General features: G+C 39.5%; 1 protein-coding gene across 1 annotated transcript in view; it reads left to right on the top strand.

The window, feature by feature from the left end:
- The window catches only part of LOC121315143 (gamma-aminobutyric acid type B receptor subunit 2-like), a 270582-nt gene that overhangs the window by 241754 nt on the left and 9161 nt on the right, over positions 1–19667 (top strand). The window contains exons 14-17 of the mRNA XM_041249098.1: positions 2019–2129; positions 4262–4486; positions 5101–5283; positions 17170–17296. Of these exons, the coding sequence (XP_041105032.1) occupies positions 2019–2129; positions 4262–4486; positions 5101–5283; positions 17170–17296 (646 nt within the window). The remainder of the gene's footprint in view (positions 1–2018; positions 2130–4261; positions 4487–5100; positions 5284–17169; positions 17297–19667) is intronic.

A 19667-nucleotide genomic window follows, 5' to 3' on the forward strand; every position in this document is an offset into this window, starting at 1 on the left:
CACAGTGAGGTCTTCTGCTGATGTGGTGCTGTTATTCAGAATCAGTGCCTATGTAGATCTATCACAGTGAGGTCCTCTGCTGATGTGCTGCTGTTATTCAGAATCAGTGCCTATGTAGATCTATCACAGTGAGGTCCTCTGCTGATGTGCTGCTGTTATTCAGAATCAGTGCCTATGTAGATCTATCACAGTGAGGTCCTCTGCTGATGTGCTGCTGTTATTCAGAATCAGTGCCTATGTAGATCTATCACAGTGAGGTCCTCTGCTGATGTGGTGCTGTTATTCAGAATCAGTGCCTATGTAGATCTATCACAGTGAGGTCCTCTGCTGATGTGCTGCTGTTATTCAGAATCAGTGCCTATGTAGATCTATCACAATGAGGTCCTCTGCTGATGTGCTGCTGTTATTCAGAATCAGTGCCTATGTAGATCTATCACAGTGAGGTCCTCTGCTGATGTGGTGCTGTTATTCAGAATCAGTGCCTATGTAGAGCTATCACAGTGAGGTCCTCTGCTGATGTGGTGCTGTTATTCAGAATCAGTGCCTATGTAGAGCTATCACAATGAGGTCCTCTGCTGATGGAGAGCTGTTATTCAGAATCAGTGCCTATGTAGATCTGTCACAGTGAGGTCCTCTGCTGATGTGCTGCTGTTATTCAGAATCAGTGCCTATGTAGATCTATCACAGTGAGGTCCTCTGCTGATGTGGTGCTGGTATTCAGAATCAGTGCCTATGTAGATCTATCACAGTGAGGTCCTCTGCTGATGTGGTGCTGTTATTTATGTCAGGCCCATGCAGATGCTCTTATTGCGCACTTAACTTAAGTGTTCATCAGCACAAGCAATGGACTACCTCTACAGAAAACTAATGGGACAGCATGGAAGCATGAATTATTGCAAGACATTAAGTCATGAGAGTGCAATCTGATTATACAGTCATGTGCCTGAGGAGAAAACTGTTTTAAAGGGGCTTTTTAATTTTACACAGCATATTTTAAATGTTTCAGATACAATATATTAAGACAACTGGAGCCCTTTAAATAGAGGATACACCATGAACATTCATAGAGTCCTGTAGCATTCTACGAATGAAGATGACTGAATAACCTGAACGAGCCCCCAGGGGGAGAGTCGGTTATTATCGGCTATCCTCATGATTGAACTACCCTCAGACTTAAACCTATATCTACCAGATAAAATCTGAGGTTTTTTAAATTGTTATTTATGTATTTATTTATTTATAGATCAAGCTTTGCATCTGCTTAGCAACACAGCCTAATTTGGAACAGCTGCACCCCCAGGCTTCCACACAATAAATTGGTTGTCAAAGGAATCAGCCAAAGCTCCAAGCTGTGCTGGTATGATAATATCTGCACAGGTTGGAACACTTGTTTGCCAATGCGATTGCTCCCTTTGTTCTTGGCATTTTCTAAAAATACATATTCCTAATAACGGATCACTTATGTACCGTGAGGCAGCACCGATTGCCAGTAGCTTTTGCAACATGTCATTCCTGTTTGAGAGGGTTTTCGTAATTTGGATACCGTACAATAGATCCATACCTTTCTTCCAAGTAGGCATGTTTGTTAACAGCATCTTTGTGTCCCTCATATAAACTAAATACAGAGTCAAAAGAAGGAACAATCTGACGATTCTGCACTGATATTTGAATTCTAAAACTTTACAACTTCACATCTGAAGAGAGTAGGCGCAGTAAAGCTGCAGCACAGCTTGTATTACCATTGGCCTAATTTGCAGAGAATCTTGCGATTGTCTGAATGTAGCAAATTGATGATGCCAATTTCTGCTTTACAAAGACAAAGTCTGACTGGCAAGCCAGAATGCAGATCGTAGATTAATCATTGCATTCTCTCTCTCTCTTTCAACAATAGGGACAAACTTTTTAGCTTTTGGCACCCCAGTGGAGGTCAATGGAAAGGAAGGGTAATAAAACACATTGACAAGTGATCTGCCAGGCATCACTTCCCCCAACTCTGATTTTTTTTTGCTTTTTTACAGGCAGACCCTCAAGGCAGAGACATTGCAATCCGCCCTTTCCTGGAACACTGTGAAAATGCAAACATGACTATCTGGCTTGGCATAGTCTATGCCTACAAAGGGCTACTCATGGTAAGTACGTCCTCCAGCTCAGCTGATCGTTGGGGTAGTCTTAAAATACAGATTTTCCTTAACAAGAATTATTCTTATACGCATTAACACTTTATTTATAGACTGAACTTCTATTAACACATATTATAGGGTAATGAATTTATCTGATTTCCGCAAGTATTTCCACAGTGTCTTTTCCATCTGTTCAGAACGCTTTACTTTACATGTCAGTGTGTCAGTGGCAGAGCGATAATGTCTGAGCTGCTTATAGAAACCAGTACCGGAACGGCATTCAGACGCGTTCCAGCTCTACACCACAGCTGATGTCATTTTAGATACTGGGATCACTGGGGTCGCATTGATTTGTGCAGCCTTGGACACAAGCAAAACTTACAAATTGGGCAATTGCATTCTATCATCTCTCTATCTGTCTTGGTCATCATGACTGCAATTAACCGCAGAAAGGATATACTTGCATAACAGGTCAATGAGTCATGTGACTTAAGAATTTGCTAGTCAGTTAAAGAATAAGTAGCTTCAAATAAAACGTTCCTGTTCATTTGCTTTTTGTACTATTATTGTTTTTTACTTTCCCCTTTCCTGACTCGGTTACCTTTTTTTTTTTTTGTGTGTGTTTTTTTGAGAAGTTTATGAAAGGATTTTTGAACATTAGTTAAGAGCTGCCCTTCTATTCCTGTTGCCTGCTGTAAACATATGTTATGTAGGCTAGATCAGCCCAATCTAGCGCATAGCAGCGTACTGCTTGTAAAACAAAAGGAAACGCTTTCCACGGCACTCTCTTACCTCTTCAAACACATTAGCCTGTGTTATATCTATGAACTGAAGAGAAGCTATTGTTTAAAACAGAACAATACAAATAAAACAAAAAATTGAGTAATTCCCAGAACCACTGGGAATGATTGGGAACACTGTGAAGAGGTATAAGAGCAGAAAAACAAGAAAAGGTAACTTGAAACTACTTCCTCTTTAAGTCAAATTAACTTTGCTGCCCAAATGCATGAAATGAAAAAGAAGTAACCTAAAGGACTGTATACATCTCCATGAGCTAATTCGTACACTCTGTAATCACTGAAGAGATACAGTGCCGAGTCGTCGCTTCTTTAAAGTCCTTGTGGTGATGCCACTGCCTTGGAGAGGAACAGGTATGTTGTTTTAACCAAAAGGTTTAGGCTTGTTGGGCTCAATCTGGCAGGGTTGCTCTCGCTTGCTGCAGATCTTGTCCTGCAGTTCACCAGCCACCTACATAAACTCCCACACCAGCCTCCTCGGCTTTTAAAACCAATCAGCACTCTTGCTTGGACATCTTGTGTAAGTGTTTTTTTTTTAAATGCTTGGTTTCCTTTTTTCACAGCATGTGAACGTCTGCGCTGTCATTCTGTGTGAGTGCCTATAGCGTTGGCCCATCCATCTCCCGAGACTTTAAAATCAGACTGCCAATGTCTTGGTTAAAAAAAAAAAAAAATGTAAATAAATAAACAAGCAATTTGGCAGATGATTTAAAGTTGATAGAACATGTCCTGGATCACACTGACTGGATGCTATAAAGCTATGAAGAAAAAACTAACACTGAGGAGAATCTATAAAATATGTGAGTGGAGGAAGGGGCAAAAGTTGAATCGCTATAAATCTATGAATATTGAGCTAAGCCAATATGTGCTAAGGAAAATCAGCTAAATATTGATTTGGGATATTTCCTATTATCTATTACCGTGTTACACCTTTGTTCTATATTGTACAAATACTTATTGAAGGGTAGTGTACAGTACTGTATATTGGGAATTATGGTACTGCATTCCAATCTGGTCTTGCCGATTTCTAAATCCAAACTCTGCAGACCCCTAGTTAAAATGTGAGCTTAAAAAATAACAACATAACAAAATACTACTCTGTTCATCAACATATCCCAGAACACAGTTCTAACACTTAATGTATTCCCAATGTACTGGTCAGGTTATTCTATCATTCTAAATTAGCCAAAGACAAACAGAAGAAACAAATCTTTTGCAGCAATCTCAATGGTGTGGGAAATTGGTGGGCCACTTAAAAACCGCAGATATTGAATAAAGGTACATAATTGATCTCTTAGCTCCTGCAAGGCTGTATAATAGAATATTCCCTCTCTTGTTTTCCAGTTATTCGGGTGTTTTCTAGCCTGGGAGACTCGCAATGTAAGCATCCCTGCCTTGAACGACAGCAAGTACATCGGGATGAGTGTGTACAACGTGGGCATCATGTGCATCATCGGAGCGGCCGTGTCCTTCCTGACCCGCGACCAGCCCAACGTGCAGTTCTGCATAGTGGCGCTGGTCATCATTTTCTGTAGCACTATCACCCTGTGTTTAGTGTTTATGCCAAAGGTGAGTGCAAATACACGGTGGTTGCATTCTCTTCTGTTACAGCTGAAGAACCACTTGAAAATGTGTTTTGACGTAAACACTTTTGCCGTTAGGCAGCTTAATTTTTATTATGTATGAGTATTATGTGTCTTAGACTATTATGGTCTTTTGGAAGTGGCAGATGTGTGAGTTATGAACAAACTGTCAACATAAAAGGTAAATCCATCAGTACCATCAACACACAGTCATTTGGAGCAGTGGGACGTTCTTGTGGTCTTCGGATACCTTCTGAAAGATGGATTTCTCCTCATTAGCAACCTACCAGCTTTGTTTGGGGATTTTTGTAAAGCACATTTAGAGAGTGTGTAGATGAAAAGTGATTAAGCTTCTTTTCATTTTATTCCATAACACATTTAGAAAAATGTATGGTTTAAAAATGTTGCTTTCCGTTGAGACTGGCTAATATACTATATTACTATAAATACAGCTTACTATAAAGTAACATGGACTAACCACCTAAACATTCCCAGTATTACTTTTGAATTGCCTTTCCTTTGGAATAATCAGTTTGCATTACCAATGTTTGGTTCATGTTGGGAGATTGCACTGCAGTTTGTGTTCTGTAATTCCCACAGCTAATCACAATGAGAACGAATCCGGACGCAGCCACTCAGAACCGGAGGCTTCAGTTCACCCAGAACCAGAAAAAGGACGACTCGAAGACATCAACATCTGTGACCAGCGTGAACCAGGCCAACACATCTCGACTGGAGGGGCTGCAGACAGACAACCACCGCTTGAGGATGAGAATCACAGAGGTACCATGTCAGCGCCTGTGCTTCACTGCATCCACCATCATATTTGGTTTGTAGGAACATGCCTATTCTCTCCACTTCAGTTACACAGTAGCTGCTGTTGTGATCTATATTTTGCTTGTATGAAGTCAAATTTTTTATGTGTCTTCTTACTGGGTTTACGAAATGCGATTCCAAGCTTAGTTGTTATCTTCAGGTAGGATAATGGCAGAACAACAATAAGGTTTTAAAATGTACAGTATTTTAAACCTCACAACTGTCTTACTACATTGATCAAATAGACAAATCAAGGTACCATTACTGGGAAATAGTGAACCTGAAATTACATAAATAGCTTCTTACTAACAGTCTTTATTGGTCCGTGACGATATACTGTATAGCTGGAAAAAGAAAACTAATTTGTGACATAATTTAGCTCAGGCTGCCTTCAGTACCTTTCTAGCACTCAGTTCTTTATTTTCTTCCTTCAGTCAGTTATGCCTTAATATATTGTCATTCAGCCTAATTGATATTTATGATGTTAGATTATTTATGACAGTATACTTGCTGTACAGGAAATACTCCCCCACCGTCCCAGAGGGAGGCTTTAACACTGAATGGGCTGTTAGAAACTTCAACTGCCACAACAAAGGAAGGTTCTTCTAGCTGTCACCATCACATAGCAAAGCATAGCGGGGGTTTAAACTCATTGTACCAGAAAAGCCTTAAGACACTTCTCATCCCCTATTCGATGAGGGCTATTGCGAAGGATTATATATATATATATATATATATATATATATATATATATATATATATATATATAAATAGAGATATATGCCCCTTTTGGTAGTGTGGCGAGGCTGCTATTCTCACGCAGTCATGTCATTTCTGGGGTTTCTGGGTTGTAGGCAGAGAACTGACATGTAATATGCCATCAATAAGTGTTTTATTTATTCAGTCCAAAACAGGACAATAGGGTGACTGGCCCTTTCAATGCAACCAAGGAAAAAAAAAAACAGTGTACAAAATTCAAACAAAACAAAAACCTAGATCTCTCTGAGCTCTGCCAGCTTTTGGGGATGTCTCCCTGTTTAGTCCCTGTCTATAAAGGAGAGGCTTAATTACTGCTCCCCTTTTTAACCAAAAGGTTATATGTTTATATTTTAGTTTTATCTTTCTTTCTAGTTGAGCTACCAAAACTCATTGTTTCCTTCAGCAGTGTTTACAGCCACACCCCGTGCTTACACCACCAACCAAGGACTGTTTGCACTGGTCTTTTATACCAGCCCTTATTAGTTAATTGTAACCAGCTGTATATTTAACTAATTTGTTATACCCAAATTGGCTTCATTAGACCATTGTCTTCTGGGAGATGTAGTTTTCTGTCGTTCTGAAAATACACTCCTAGCGATACAGGGACCAATATATCTCCCTTCTGCAATTCTATCCCATACTTTACCACTATATATATATATATATATATATATATATATATATATATATATATATATATATATATATATATATATAAGAACATAAGAAAGTTTACAAACGAGAGGAGGCCATTCGGCCCATCTTGCTCGTTTGGTTGTTAGTAGCTTATTGATCCCAAAATCTCATCAAGCAGCTTCTTGAAGGATCCCAGGGTGTCAGCTTCAACAACATTACTGGGGAGTTGATTCCAGACCCTCACAATTCTCTGTGTAAAAAAGTGTCTCCTATTTTCTGTTCTGAATGCCCCTTTTTCTAAACTCCATTTGTGACCCCTGGTCCTTGTTTCTTTTTTCAGGCTGAAAAAGTCCCTTGGGTCGACACTGTCAATACCTTTTAGAATTTTGAATGCTTGAATTAGGTCGCCACGTAGTCTTCTTTGTTCAAGACTGAACAGATTCAATTTTTTTAGCCTGTCTGCATATGACATGCCTTTTAAGCCCGGAATAATTCTGGTCGCTCTTCTTTGCACTCTTTCTAGAGCAGCAATATCTTTTTTATAGCGAGGTGACCAGAACTGAACACAATATTCAAGATGAGGTCTTACTAGTGCATTGTACAGTTTTAACATTACTTCCCTTGATTTAAATTCAACACTTTTCACAATGTATCCGAGCATCTTGTTAGCCTTTTTTATAGCTTCCCCACATTGTCTAGATGAAGACATTTCTGAGTCAACAAAAACTCCTAGGTCTTTTTCATAGATTCCTTCTCCAATTTCAATATCTCCCATATGATATTTATAATGTACATTTTTATTTCCTGCGTGCAGTACCTTACACTTTTCTCTATTAAATGTCATTTGCCATGTGTCTGCCCAGTTCTGAATCTTGTCTAGATCATTTTGAATGACCTTTGCTGCTGCAACAGTGTTTGCCACTCCTCCTACTTTTGTGTCGTCTGCAAATTTAACAAGTTTGCTTACTATACCAGAATCTAAATCATTAATGTAGATTAGGAATAGCAGAGGACCTAATACTGATCCCTGTGGTACACCGCTGGTTACCACACTCCATTCTGAGGTTTTTCCTCTAATCAGTACTTTCTGTTTTCTACATGTTAACCACTCCCTAATCCATATACATGTGTTTCCTTGAATCCCAACTGCGTTCAGTTTGAGAATTAATCTTTTGTGCAGGACTTTGTCAAAAGCTTTCTGGAAATCTAAATAAACCATGTCATATGCTTTGCAATTATCCATTATCGATGTTGCATCCTCAAAAAAATCAAGCAAGTTAGTTAGGCACGATCTCCCTTTCCTAAAACCATGTTGACTGTCTCCCAGTACCCTGTTACCATATAGGTAATTTTCCATTTTGGATCTTATTATAGTTTCCATAAGTTTGCATATAATGGAAGTCAGGCTTACTGGTCTGTAGTTACCTGGTTCAGTTTTGTTTCCCTTTTTGTGGATCGGTATTACGTTTGCAATTTTCCATTTCAATCTCTCAGATAACCACGTTTCTGTAACACCTATCACATCATAGTTACCTGTTAGTGCAGTAGCTTCAAGTTCTAGAATTTTGTTTCTGATACTTCTAGCATTTAGATAAATACATTTAATGGTTGTCTTACCTGAGTTGTTGTTCTTGTTTTGATGCGGTCTCCCTTCTGTTTTTTTGTTGATTTCTCCCCCCTTCCTTTCTAGTTTAAATGCTTCCGAACCTGCTCGAGGATCTTTTCTCCGAGTAGACTAGTTCCCTTGTTATTTAAATGCAGTCCATCCCGTCTATACAGATAGTCCTCGTTGTAGAATGTGGTCCAATGATCAAGATAGGTGAAGCCTTCCCGTGTGCACCACGTCTTCAGTCATGCGTTTTGATTAATTATTTCCAGCTGTCCATATGGTCCTTTGCAAGGTGCGGGTAGTATACCAGAAAATACCACAGTTTTGGTTTTCTCTTTTAATTTCCTTCCTAGCTCTCTGAATTTGTTTTGCAGGGATTTTGGTCTGTCTCTTCCAATGTTGTTTGTACCGATGTGGACGACTACTACCGGGTCGTCTCCTGTTCGTTCTAGGAGCCTGTCCACGTTCTCAGTGATGTGCTTGACCGAGGCTCCCGGAAGGCAGCACACTGTTGTAGTAAGGGGGTCCAAACTGCGAATTGAACTTGCTGTGTTTCTCAATATGGAGTCCCCAACAATCATGACCTCCCTTCTTTTTGCTGTCTGGTCACCACTGTCAATAGGGTCCTGGATGTTGTTCCTTTCATTCTCTTGTTGTTGGTTCTGCTCATCAAAATTCTGAAGTGACTCAAATCTGTTGGTTGTTTTGATTTCTGGTGGTTGTGTTTGACGAAGTTTCTTTTCTTCCCTGCTTCTGCCTACCTGAACCCAGCTGTTCTGACCTTCTATCTCCCTGGTGGCTTTCAGTCTGTTAGGGGTGATGCAGACTTCCATGAATTGTGGGTGTGCCAGTTCCTCAAGATCCTGTTGCTGTCTCACTTCTTCCAGCTCCATTTCTAGCATACTTACTAGTTTATGCAAATCCTGGATCGCGCGGCACTTTACGCACACTTGGTTTAGCTCCGCTGGGTTTTCTTGGATTTCCCACATCAAGCAGGTGTCACAGATTACTGGCTTGAAGACCATGTTGAGGTTTTTTTTTTTTTTTTCTTTAAGTTGAGTTTCTTCTGCAGCTGTCAACCTGCTTTCAAACTGCTTAGAAACTGCTCTGTACTTTTCCACGCCTGTACTTCTCCCACTCGCTGTCGCTTCCACTCGCTGTCGCTGGGAAGACTGCCTCGTTTAACTGCGTTGTTCTGCTGTGCTGTTGGCTCCTCCCCTTGCCCGTGTCTCAAAACGGCGCTGAATTTGAATCAGCTGCTTCGAGTTTCAGCTTGTTTGTTATCAGAAAAACACACACGGCTGTTTGACTTTGAGCTGCTGCTGTGTTTCCCCAATGTCCTCTGTTTTCTGATTAAAGCAATTCAAGATGCAATTTCTCCTTTCTGCTTCGAAACTGCTCTGTACTTTTCCACGCCTGTACTTCTCCCACTCGCTGTCGCTTCCACTCGCTGTCGCTGGGAAGACTGCCTCGTTTAACTGCGTTGTTCTGCTGTGCTGTTGGCTCCTCCCCTCGCCCGTGTCTCAAAACGGCGCTGAATTTGAATCAGCTGCTCCGAGTTTCAGCTTGTTTGTTATCAGAAAAACACACGCGGCTGTTTGACTTTGAGCTGCTGCTGTGTTTCCCCAATGTCCTCTGTTTTCTGATTAAAGCAATTCAAGATGCAATTTCTCCTTTCTGCTTCGAAACTGCTCTGTACTTTTCCATGCCTGTACTTCTCCCACTCGCTGTCGCTTCCACTCGTTGTCGCTGGGAAGACTGCCTCGTTTAACTGCGTTGTTCTGCTGTGCTGTTGGCTCCTCCCCTCGCCCGTGTCTCAAAACGGCGCTGAATTTGAATCAGCTGCTCCGAGTTTCAGCTTGTTTGTTATCAGAAAAACACACGCGGCTGTTTGACTTTGAGCTGCTGCTGTGTTTCCCCAATGTCCTCTGTTTTCTGATTAAAGCAATTCAAGATGCAATTTCTCCTTTCTGCTTCGAAACTGCTCTGTACTTTTCCACGCCTGTACTTCTCCCACTCACTGTCGCTTCCACTCGCTGTCGCTGGGAAGACTGCCTCGTTTAACTGCGTTGTTCTGCTGTGCTGTTGGCTCCTCCCCTCGCCCGTGTCTCAAAACGGCGCTGAATTTGAATCAGCTGCTCCGAGTTTCAGCTTGTTTGTTATCAGAAAAACACACGCGGCTGTTTGACTTTGAGCTGCTGCTGTGTTTCCCCAATGTCCTCTGTTTTCTGATTAAAGCAATTCAAGATGCAATTTCTCCTTTCTGCTTCGAAACTGCTCTGTACTTTTCCACGCCTGTACTTCTCCCACTCGCTGTCGCTTCCACTCACTGTCGCTGGGAAGACTGCCTCGTTTATATATATATAAGAACATAAAAAGAACATAAGAAAGTTTACAAACGAGAGGAGGCCATTCGGCCCATCTTGCTCGTTTGGTTGTTAGTAGCTTATTGATCCCAAAATCTCATTAAGCAGCTTCTTGAAGGATCCCAGGGTGTCAGCTTCAACAACATTACTGGGGAGTTGATTCCAGACCCTCACAATTCTCTGTGTAAAAAAGTGTCTCCTATTTTCTGTTCTGAATGCCCCTTTTTCTAAACTCCATTTGTGACCCCTGGTCCTTGTTTCTTTTTTCAGGCTGAAAAAGTCCCTTGGGTCGACACTGTCAATACCTTTTAGAATTTTGAATGCTTGAATTAGGTCGCCACGTAATCTTCTTTGTTCAAGACTGAACAGATTCAATTTTTTTAGCCTGTCTGCATATGACATGCCTTTTAAGCCCGGAATAATTCTGGTCGCTCTCCTTTGCACTCTTTCTAGAGCAGCAATATCTTTTTTATAGCGAGGTGACCAGAACTGAACACAATATTCAAGATGAGGTCTTACTAGTGCATTGTACAGTTTTAACATTACTTCCCTTGATTTAAATTCAACACTTTTCACAATGTATCCAAGCATCTTGTTAGCCTTTTTTATAGCTTCCCCACATTGTCTAGATGAAGACATTTCTGAGTCAACAAAAACTCCTAGGTCTTTTTCATAGATTCCTTCTCCAATTTCAATATCTCCCATATGATATTTATAATGTACATTTTTATTTCCTGCGTGCAGTACCTTACACTTTTCTCTATTAAATGTCATTTGCCATGTGTCTGCCCAGTTCTGAATCTTGTCTAGATCATTTTGAATGACCTTTGCTGCTGCAACAGTGTTTGCCACTCCTCCTACTTTTGTGTCGTCTGCAAATTTAACAAGTTTGCTTACTATACCAGAATCTAAATCATTAATGTAGATTAGGAATAGCAGAGGACCTAATACTGATCCCTGTGGTACACCGCTGGTTACCACACTCCATTCTGAGGTTTTTCCTCTAATCAGTACTTTCTGTTTTCTACATGTTAACCACTCCCTAATCCATGTACATGTGTTTCCTTGAATCCCAACTGCGTTCAGTTTGAGAATTAATCTTTTGTGCGGGACTTTGTCAAAAGCTTTCTGGAAATCTAAATAAACCATGTCATATGCTTTGCAATTATCCATTATCGATGTTGCATCCTCAAAAAAATCAAGCAAGTTAGTTAGGCACGATCTCCCTTTCCTAAAACCATGTTGACTGTCTCCCAGTACCCTGTTACCATATAGGTAATTTTCCATTTTGGATCTTATTATAGTTTCCATAAGTTTGCATATAATAGAAGTCAGGCTTACTGGTCTGTAGTTACCTGGTTCAGTTTTGTTTCCCTTTTTGTGGATCGGTATTACGTTTGCAATTTTCCAGTCTGTCGGTACCACCCCTGTGTCAAGAGACTGCTGCATGATCTTGGTTAGTGGTTTGTAAATTACTTCTTTCATTTCTTTGAGTACTACTGGGAGGATCTCATCCGGCCCAGGGGATTTGTTTATTTTAAGAGCTCCTAGTCCCTTTAACACTTCTGCCTCAGTTATGCTAAAGTTATTTAAAACTGGATAGGAACTGGATGACATGTGGGGCATGTTGTCAGTATCTTCCTTTGTAAAAACTTGTGAAAAGTAATCATTTAACATATTTGCTATTTTTTTTTCTTCCTCTACGATTTTGCCATTTGTATCTCTTAAACATTTAATCTCCTCTTTGAATGTTCTCTTGCTGTTGTAATATTGGAAAAACATTTTGGAATTGGTTTTAGCTCCCTTAGCAATGTTCATTTCTATTTCTCTCTTGGCCTTTCTAACTTCCTTTTTGACTTGCGTTTGCAGTTCTGTGTACTCTTTCTGCGTACTTTCTTTTTGGTCCTTTTTTAACGCTCTGTAAAGTGCCTTTTTTCGCTGAATATTTTTTTTAATTGATCTATTAAACCATTTTGGCAATTTAGTTTTACATTTAGATTTGTCTACTTTAGGGATGTAATTGTTTTGCGCCTCTAGTACTACATTTTTGAAGAACAACCATCCTTCTTCTGTGGGTGTTTCCTCTATTTTACTCCAATCTACTTCTGTTAGTCTCTGTTTCATGCCTTCATAGTTTGCTTTTCTAAAATTGTATATATATGTGTGTGTGTGTGTGTGTGTGGAGAGGAACAGGTATGTTGTTATACTGAAGATGGATCCTGTAGGTCCGGACTGAGAAACTGTATGTCAGTCCAGCCTAACCAAGTTGCCACTAACAAACACACAAGCCTACCCTACAGTATACTCACCCAGACACACTGTTATGCTGCCCACCCATGCAGTTTTATAAAAAGGCAAATAACGTGTAACCTCTTTTATAGAGGACACCTTTTTGGATCCAGGGGATGTAGCCCATAGGTATTTCAAGGAGAACACTCAGAAAACTGTAAGACCAATTAAAGAAAATTCTCTTGTATGCATTCAAAAAAAAGAAAGAAGCTGAAATATGTTTTTCAAGAAAATCCCATTATAACCCTGCACCTTGAAATTCATTTCTTTTGAAAGAAGCAAATGTCAGCTGAGGAAAAGGGCACAGTAAATTAATCTTACTATGAAAATCTAAAATGGTGCTTTGTCCCATTATCTAAATGCAAAAAAGAACAACTTACTTTTTCAATTAAGGATGGCAGAAGTGAAATAAGTGGACACTGTGGATGGCATGAAATTAATCAGCAGCACCTTTTAATGAATGCAATACAAATTTACCACCATCCTAATATATAAAATCAGTTAGCTTGATACCTTTATGGATACTTTAATGTGCTTTCATTTGTGCTGCACTTGAGTTGAATAATACATACAGCTATCACCAAAAGCTCTGCAACACCTAGAATTTTAGGATTGAAAAATAATAAAAAAAAAATATATATATATATATATATATATATATATATATATATATATATATATATATATATATATACACACACACACACACACTGCTCTGGAAAAAATTAAGAGACCACTGCAAATTTTTCTTAAATCAGCATCTCTACATGTATGGCAGCCATTCCATTCCAGTGTCTGTTGAATTCCAACACAGGCACACCTCATTCTACTGAATGAGATACTGATTAGGGGATCACCTGAACCAAATCTTATTTAACGAGGAAAAGTATAAAAACCACTCCTGTGGTCATCGCTATCCTCTTGCAATAGGACCAGCTGGATAGCAAAACAGTTCTAGTAGTACCTCAAAAGTAATTGGAATCATAAATTAACTACTGACCAAGCCCAAAGAGTTGAAAAGGAAAGTTTTGGGTGAGGAAAAGAAGGGTTCAATTCTGGCTGTACTGGCAGAGGGATACAGTGAGCGTCGGTTTGCTTCCATCCTTAAAATTTCAAAGACAGCGGTTCATAAGAACAAGGTCAAGCAGAAGACATTGGGGACAACAAAGCTACAGACCGGCAGAGGGCGAAAACGACTCTCCACAGACCGGGATGACCGCCAACTCATTCAAATGTCACTCAGCAACTGTAGGATGACATCAAGTGACCTACAAAAAGAATGGCAAACGGCAGCTGGGGTGAAGTGCACGGCGAGGACTGTTTGAAGCAGGCTCCTAGGGGCAGGGCTGAAGTCGTGCAAAGCTAGTTAAAAGCACTTCATCAATAATAAGAAAAAAAGAGATAGGCTACGGTTTGCGAAAGATCATAAGGATTGGACTGTAGAGGACTGGAGTAAGGTCATCTTCTCTGATGAGTCCAATTTTCAGCTTTGCCCAACACCTGGTCATCTAATGGTTAGACGGAGACCTGGAGAGGACTACAAGCCACAGTGTCTCGCACCCACTGTGAAATGTGGTGGAGGATCGGTGAGGATCTGGGGGTGCTTCAGCAAGGCTGGAATCGGGCAGATTTGTCTTTGTGAAGGATGCATGAATCAAGCCAAGTACAAGGTTGTCCTGGAAGAAAACTTGCTTCCTTCTGCTCTGACATTGTTCCCCAATTCTGAGGATTGGTTTTTCCAGCAGGACAATGCTCCATGCCACACAGCCAGGTCAATCAAGGTGTGGATGAAGGACCACCAGATCAAGACCCTGTCATGGCCAGCCCAATCTCCAGACCTGAAGCCCACTGAAAACCTCTGGAATGTGATCAAGAGGAAGATGGATGGTCACAAGCCATCAAACAAAGCCGAGCTGCTTGAATTTTTGTGCCAGGAGTGGCATAAAGTCACCCAACATCAATGTGAAAGACTGGTGGAGAGCATGCCAAGACGCATGAAAGCTGTGCTTGAAAATCAGGGTTATTCCACCAAATATTGATTTCTGAACTCTTCCTAAGTTAAAACATTAGTATTGTGTTGTTTAAAAATGAATATGAACTTATTTTCTTTGCATTATTCGAGGTCTGACAACACTGCATCTTTGTTATTTTGACCAGTTGTCATTTTCTGCAAATAAATGCTCTAAATGACAATATTTTTAGTTGGAATTTGGGAGAAATGTTGTCAGTAGTTTATAGAATAAAACAAAAATGTTCATTTTACCCAAACACATACCTATAAATAGTAAAACCAAAGAAACCGATAATTTTATTTATATTATATATATATATATATATATATATATATATATATATATATATATATATATATATTTTTGACCTTTTCAGCCCGAGTCTGTGTTGTTCTTTCAAACAGGTGTCTGTCTCTTTAATTACACACGATACAATGGAAGTGCTCTTTAAACGTTGTGGCGTACGTTTATTAGCAAACTGATATTTCAAACAAACAAAAACACAAAAAAAACCTAGCCCTTCTTTAGGTGCTAACTAAACTGGTTAATAGTAGTTCTATCTAATGTAGGGCAGGGTAAGCCTGTTCCCCTGTTTAAACTAATTCCACAAATCACCTAATCCAAATCACATTCCAGCACTTCTTTGTCAGAACCCGTACCTTTGTTTCGTTATCAGAAACTCTTTCTTTGTCCGACACACTTTTCCACTGTTCAGTTTCTTTCCTCTCTCCACTTCAACCCTCTCCCTGGAACACACAAACCGAAACCTTTTTAACCCCAACCTGATCACTCGCATCTGATCAGCATTTGCCCATTAACTATACAATTAAGCAATTGTTACATTTGTTATCATACAATGTGTGTGGCTATCCCCAGGGTCCTAAAGCCTCCAAATTAATGTTTGGTACATACACATCATCACAATATATATATATATGTGTGTGTGTGTGTGTGTGTGTGTGTGTGTGTGTGTGTGTGTGTGTGTGTGTGTGTGTGTGTGTGTGTGTGTGTGTGTGTGTGTGAACAGAATTTAGATATTTCATTTAACATCATATAATCAAAAAACTACAAATTGTCTACCAAAAGCCATAATAGTAGTACAGTATGTTAGATTTCGGAATGTCAGTTTTTTCAATTTCTGTCAGTTTTTCGTTAAGTTTATGGAAAACTAAATGCAAAACTTTTGGTCATCTATACTATATAAGCAAAAACACAAAAAAATTTTAATTGTTAATTTCTTCATGCTCGATATAGCTTTTCTGTTCGTCTCAAATTCAGTGCTCAGCCACCAGCACCAACTTGACCCTGCAGACAGGTAATGCTTCACCCTTCTGTTTTGGTCTTTACCATGAATGCTACCCACTTGAAATGTGATATTGGACTTACCAGCCACCTCTTAAAACAAGTGCCAGCTCATGAGGAATTAAGAGCCCTGTTTCAGAGGGTAAAGTCTATACAGAGAGTAGATGCCAATCTACACCACATTCCAACAATTACTGGGACAGTACCAAGACACAACAGACAGAAGCCTCATACACGAGTATGGGGAAAGACTGCAGTATTTAACTGAGACTGCAGGGAAACCGATTAGTATGGAAGATCATTTCTGGTGCTAGAGATTTGCATTTATTCTTGTGACAAATTTGTTGGGTTAGTTCAGATAATCTGCGGTCTCTAACGTCCAGTAACACAACCCTGTAAAATTGGCCTTACAGAAAAATAAAGGGATGGGATCCCAAAAGAAAAAACACTGAAACACCTGCTGTAACACAGTTGGGTGTAGGACAGAGTTTGACGCATTTCCTGCAAGTTGCTTTTCATTGTTAATTACTGCCTCTGTTTCTTTAAGAAATTATCCAGAACAGGAAATAGTTTTTTTTTTTTGTGTATCCTTCTTTATCCTGTCTATATCTCCTAGCATCAGTTAATTAGAAGCCCTGGAAAACCAGGATTCATGAGTACAAAGTAATAGGTCCAATACAGTATAGAGTATATGCAGTACAATATATACCAGGTATTTTAAAAGTCAGTCGCTGTATATTTGAGTAAAACATTGTCATCTCACCTTTAAGTTTAATGTTAGCATTCTGTTGAGGAAATGCTGTATACCAGGCCTGCTGTACCAGTCCTGTACCAGTTCACTCAAAGACTACGTTGTTTAACTTTTTTTTTTCATTTGCAGCTCGACAAGGACCTGGAGGAGGTAACCATGCAGCTGCAGGACACGCCAGAGAAGACACCCTACATCAAGCAGAACCATTATCAGGATCTCAGCATCTTGGGCACACGTAACTTCACAGATGGGCACGGTAAGCCAGCAGCTGAGCCGTTGAATCCTGTGATGTCACTGGTGCACTGCTTTTTGATTGGGGTGCTCTTTAGTAAGTCTTGATGTACTGGACTGTAGTAACTGTTGATAAGTGCCACCACAACAACAGGGTTAGATTCCCTGCTCCTGAAAAATTATATTGCTTCCCCCTCTCTTTACCTTGTGGTTATTCATAGCTTCATGCAATAGATTTAAGGAAAGTGTTCTCACTGGTGCTTTCAGGCTTGCCAGTTTTGCCTCAGATGTGTTTATGAGTTGTAGTTATATCTGACCCTGATCCCTACAGTATAGCATTGTCCTCTTGTGTGTACTGTACTTTGTGTGCTTACTTTCCTGTAAGTCCCTCCTCATTAGCCCCCTGCTTGAAAAACAATTAAACCTAAAAAAATATTTACCAAAAATTTTGCAAAACTACACGGTTTTACCTATAGCCTTTAAATTTCTGTTAGTTATATTTTTTGTACCAACTTGCGCAGACAGTTTAGACTAAGAGGGAACACATTTTGAACTCTGAAGTAAGTTCTTCAGGGCTGAACACCTGAATAAAGAGTGGGTGACTGTTGCTTAGTTACCTAGAGAGTGCACAGTGGTATTTTAGAAAATCCCATTGACCTAATATGGTAGCAAAACAAGATGAAAACCAAAACCAAAACATTACATTTACCCCTGAAGGAAACTGTGAGGAGGTTAGTTCTGCTCTAATACCCAAGTAATGCTGGTAGTGTGTAAGGCTCAGTCTTACTGAACGAGTGCCAGCTGATCAAGGATATATATTAAACTCCTAAGTTGGTATTCAACCTAAGTGGCTCGCCGCTTTATGAAAAGACCCACAACTGCACTTAGCAATCTGTAAGCTGCTCAAAAGGAAGCAGTATGGGCTGCTAAAACACAAGGGATAGATTCTCAAAGCTATTTACTTCAAATCATCGTCAGCAACATTTATGTCTGGAAAAAAACACCATTTATGGATAACAACTTCAGACCACTCACAAGCCCCCAAGTTAAATGTCTGAGCTTTTTATTTCTGATTCGGTAATTTTATAGGGTGTGTGTTTTTACAATCTGAAAAACAAAATGGGCTGCTGAAGTTTTGAAGCAGATAGCTTTGAGAATTTATCCCAAGGTCATGACACAAAACAGTGTGTGGCTGAAAGGGTCTCACTGGAGGACACAGGACAGACTTCATTGTCTGTAACAACTAGACCCTACTGATCTACAAATCTCTGTTCTTCCGGGAATGTAATGGCATGTTTGGTGATGATGAGGTACTATTTCCAATGGAGAAGACCTGCTATAACCATGATACTGAAAGGTACAAACTCCAGTGTTACCTGTGAAAAACCTGGACACACTCCAACAGCAAACACCCCACTGAAACAGTACAGTAATAATTTAACCAACATGATGAAACTGTTACAGGAACATTGACGTCTATGACCGTATGCTCAGGGTAACTGAAAAGTACAGCTTATGACTTTTAACAGCCCTTAACGTTTTATCTTGTATGGCAAGTAAAGGGGTGTTGGGAAAATGAGAAGAAGGGAAAGATCCTTTTGACAGCAGCTATGATAAATCAGAATGTTACAAACCAGACTATGTTATTTCATATTAGTTCTTTTTGGTGTCATCAACTTCTGAATCTGACTCTGATTTCAAGCTGTTCCATCACATTGTTCTTCTTGCAAATATCTATTAAGAATTAATTTTTTTAATCAGCATGTTACAGATGAAATGTGCTTCATGATATGCTAAAGGTGTTTGGTTGATCGATTATTCCACATAATGATATTTAGATCGACACTTAATAGAAAAAAATAAATGAATTAAAAAAGGATTAAAGACTCGACATAGCTGAATGAATAAGGGGGTCGGTGCTGTTAACCCATAGAGAGCTGGTGGAAGTGGAGACGTCTTATATTAGATGAATATGAAACCATAGTAAATGGCCTCCGTTGTATTTACTGCAATAGCCTTGGTAGTTTCACCTGAACAAGCACAAAAAGCTTTCCTCAATACAATGGTGCAAAATGATCTCTAAATGAATGCCATTAAAGCACAATTACTACTGATAGAAATCATAAATAACAATTATGTTTGTCTTGTGTGCTTCACATTTTAATGACTCACTTTGGATTTTGCATTTACCCATTTATTTTCTCCAAATTACATAAATAGTATTGGTAGTCATATTAGCATGTGATGTAATTGAAAGTATGCAATCAATAAACTCTGGGATTAATATGTTTACTCTTGAAGTTACCACTGAATATCTGTTAAAAAAAACAAAACAGGTTAATTTCCAATGGGTGTTGGTTAAATGGTATGCAGCATTTCTTTCTACCACTTGTTAA

The sequence above is a fragment of the Polyodon spathula genome, chromosome 4 (assembly GCF_017654505.1).
Source record: "Polyodon spathula isolate WHYD16114869_AA chromosome 4, ASM1765450v1, whole genome shotgun sequence".
In the NCBI taxonomy this organism is placed as follows: domain Eukaryota; kingdom Metazoa; phylum Chordata; class Actinopteri; order Acipenseriformes; family Polyodontidae; genus Polyodon; species Polyodon spathula.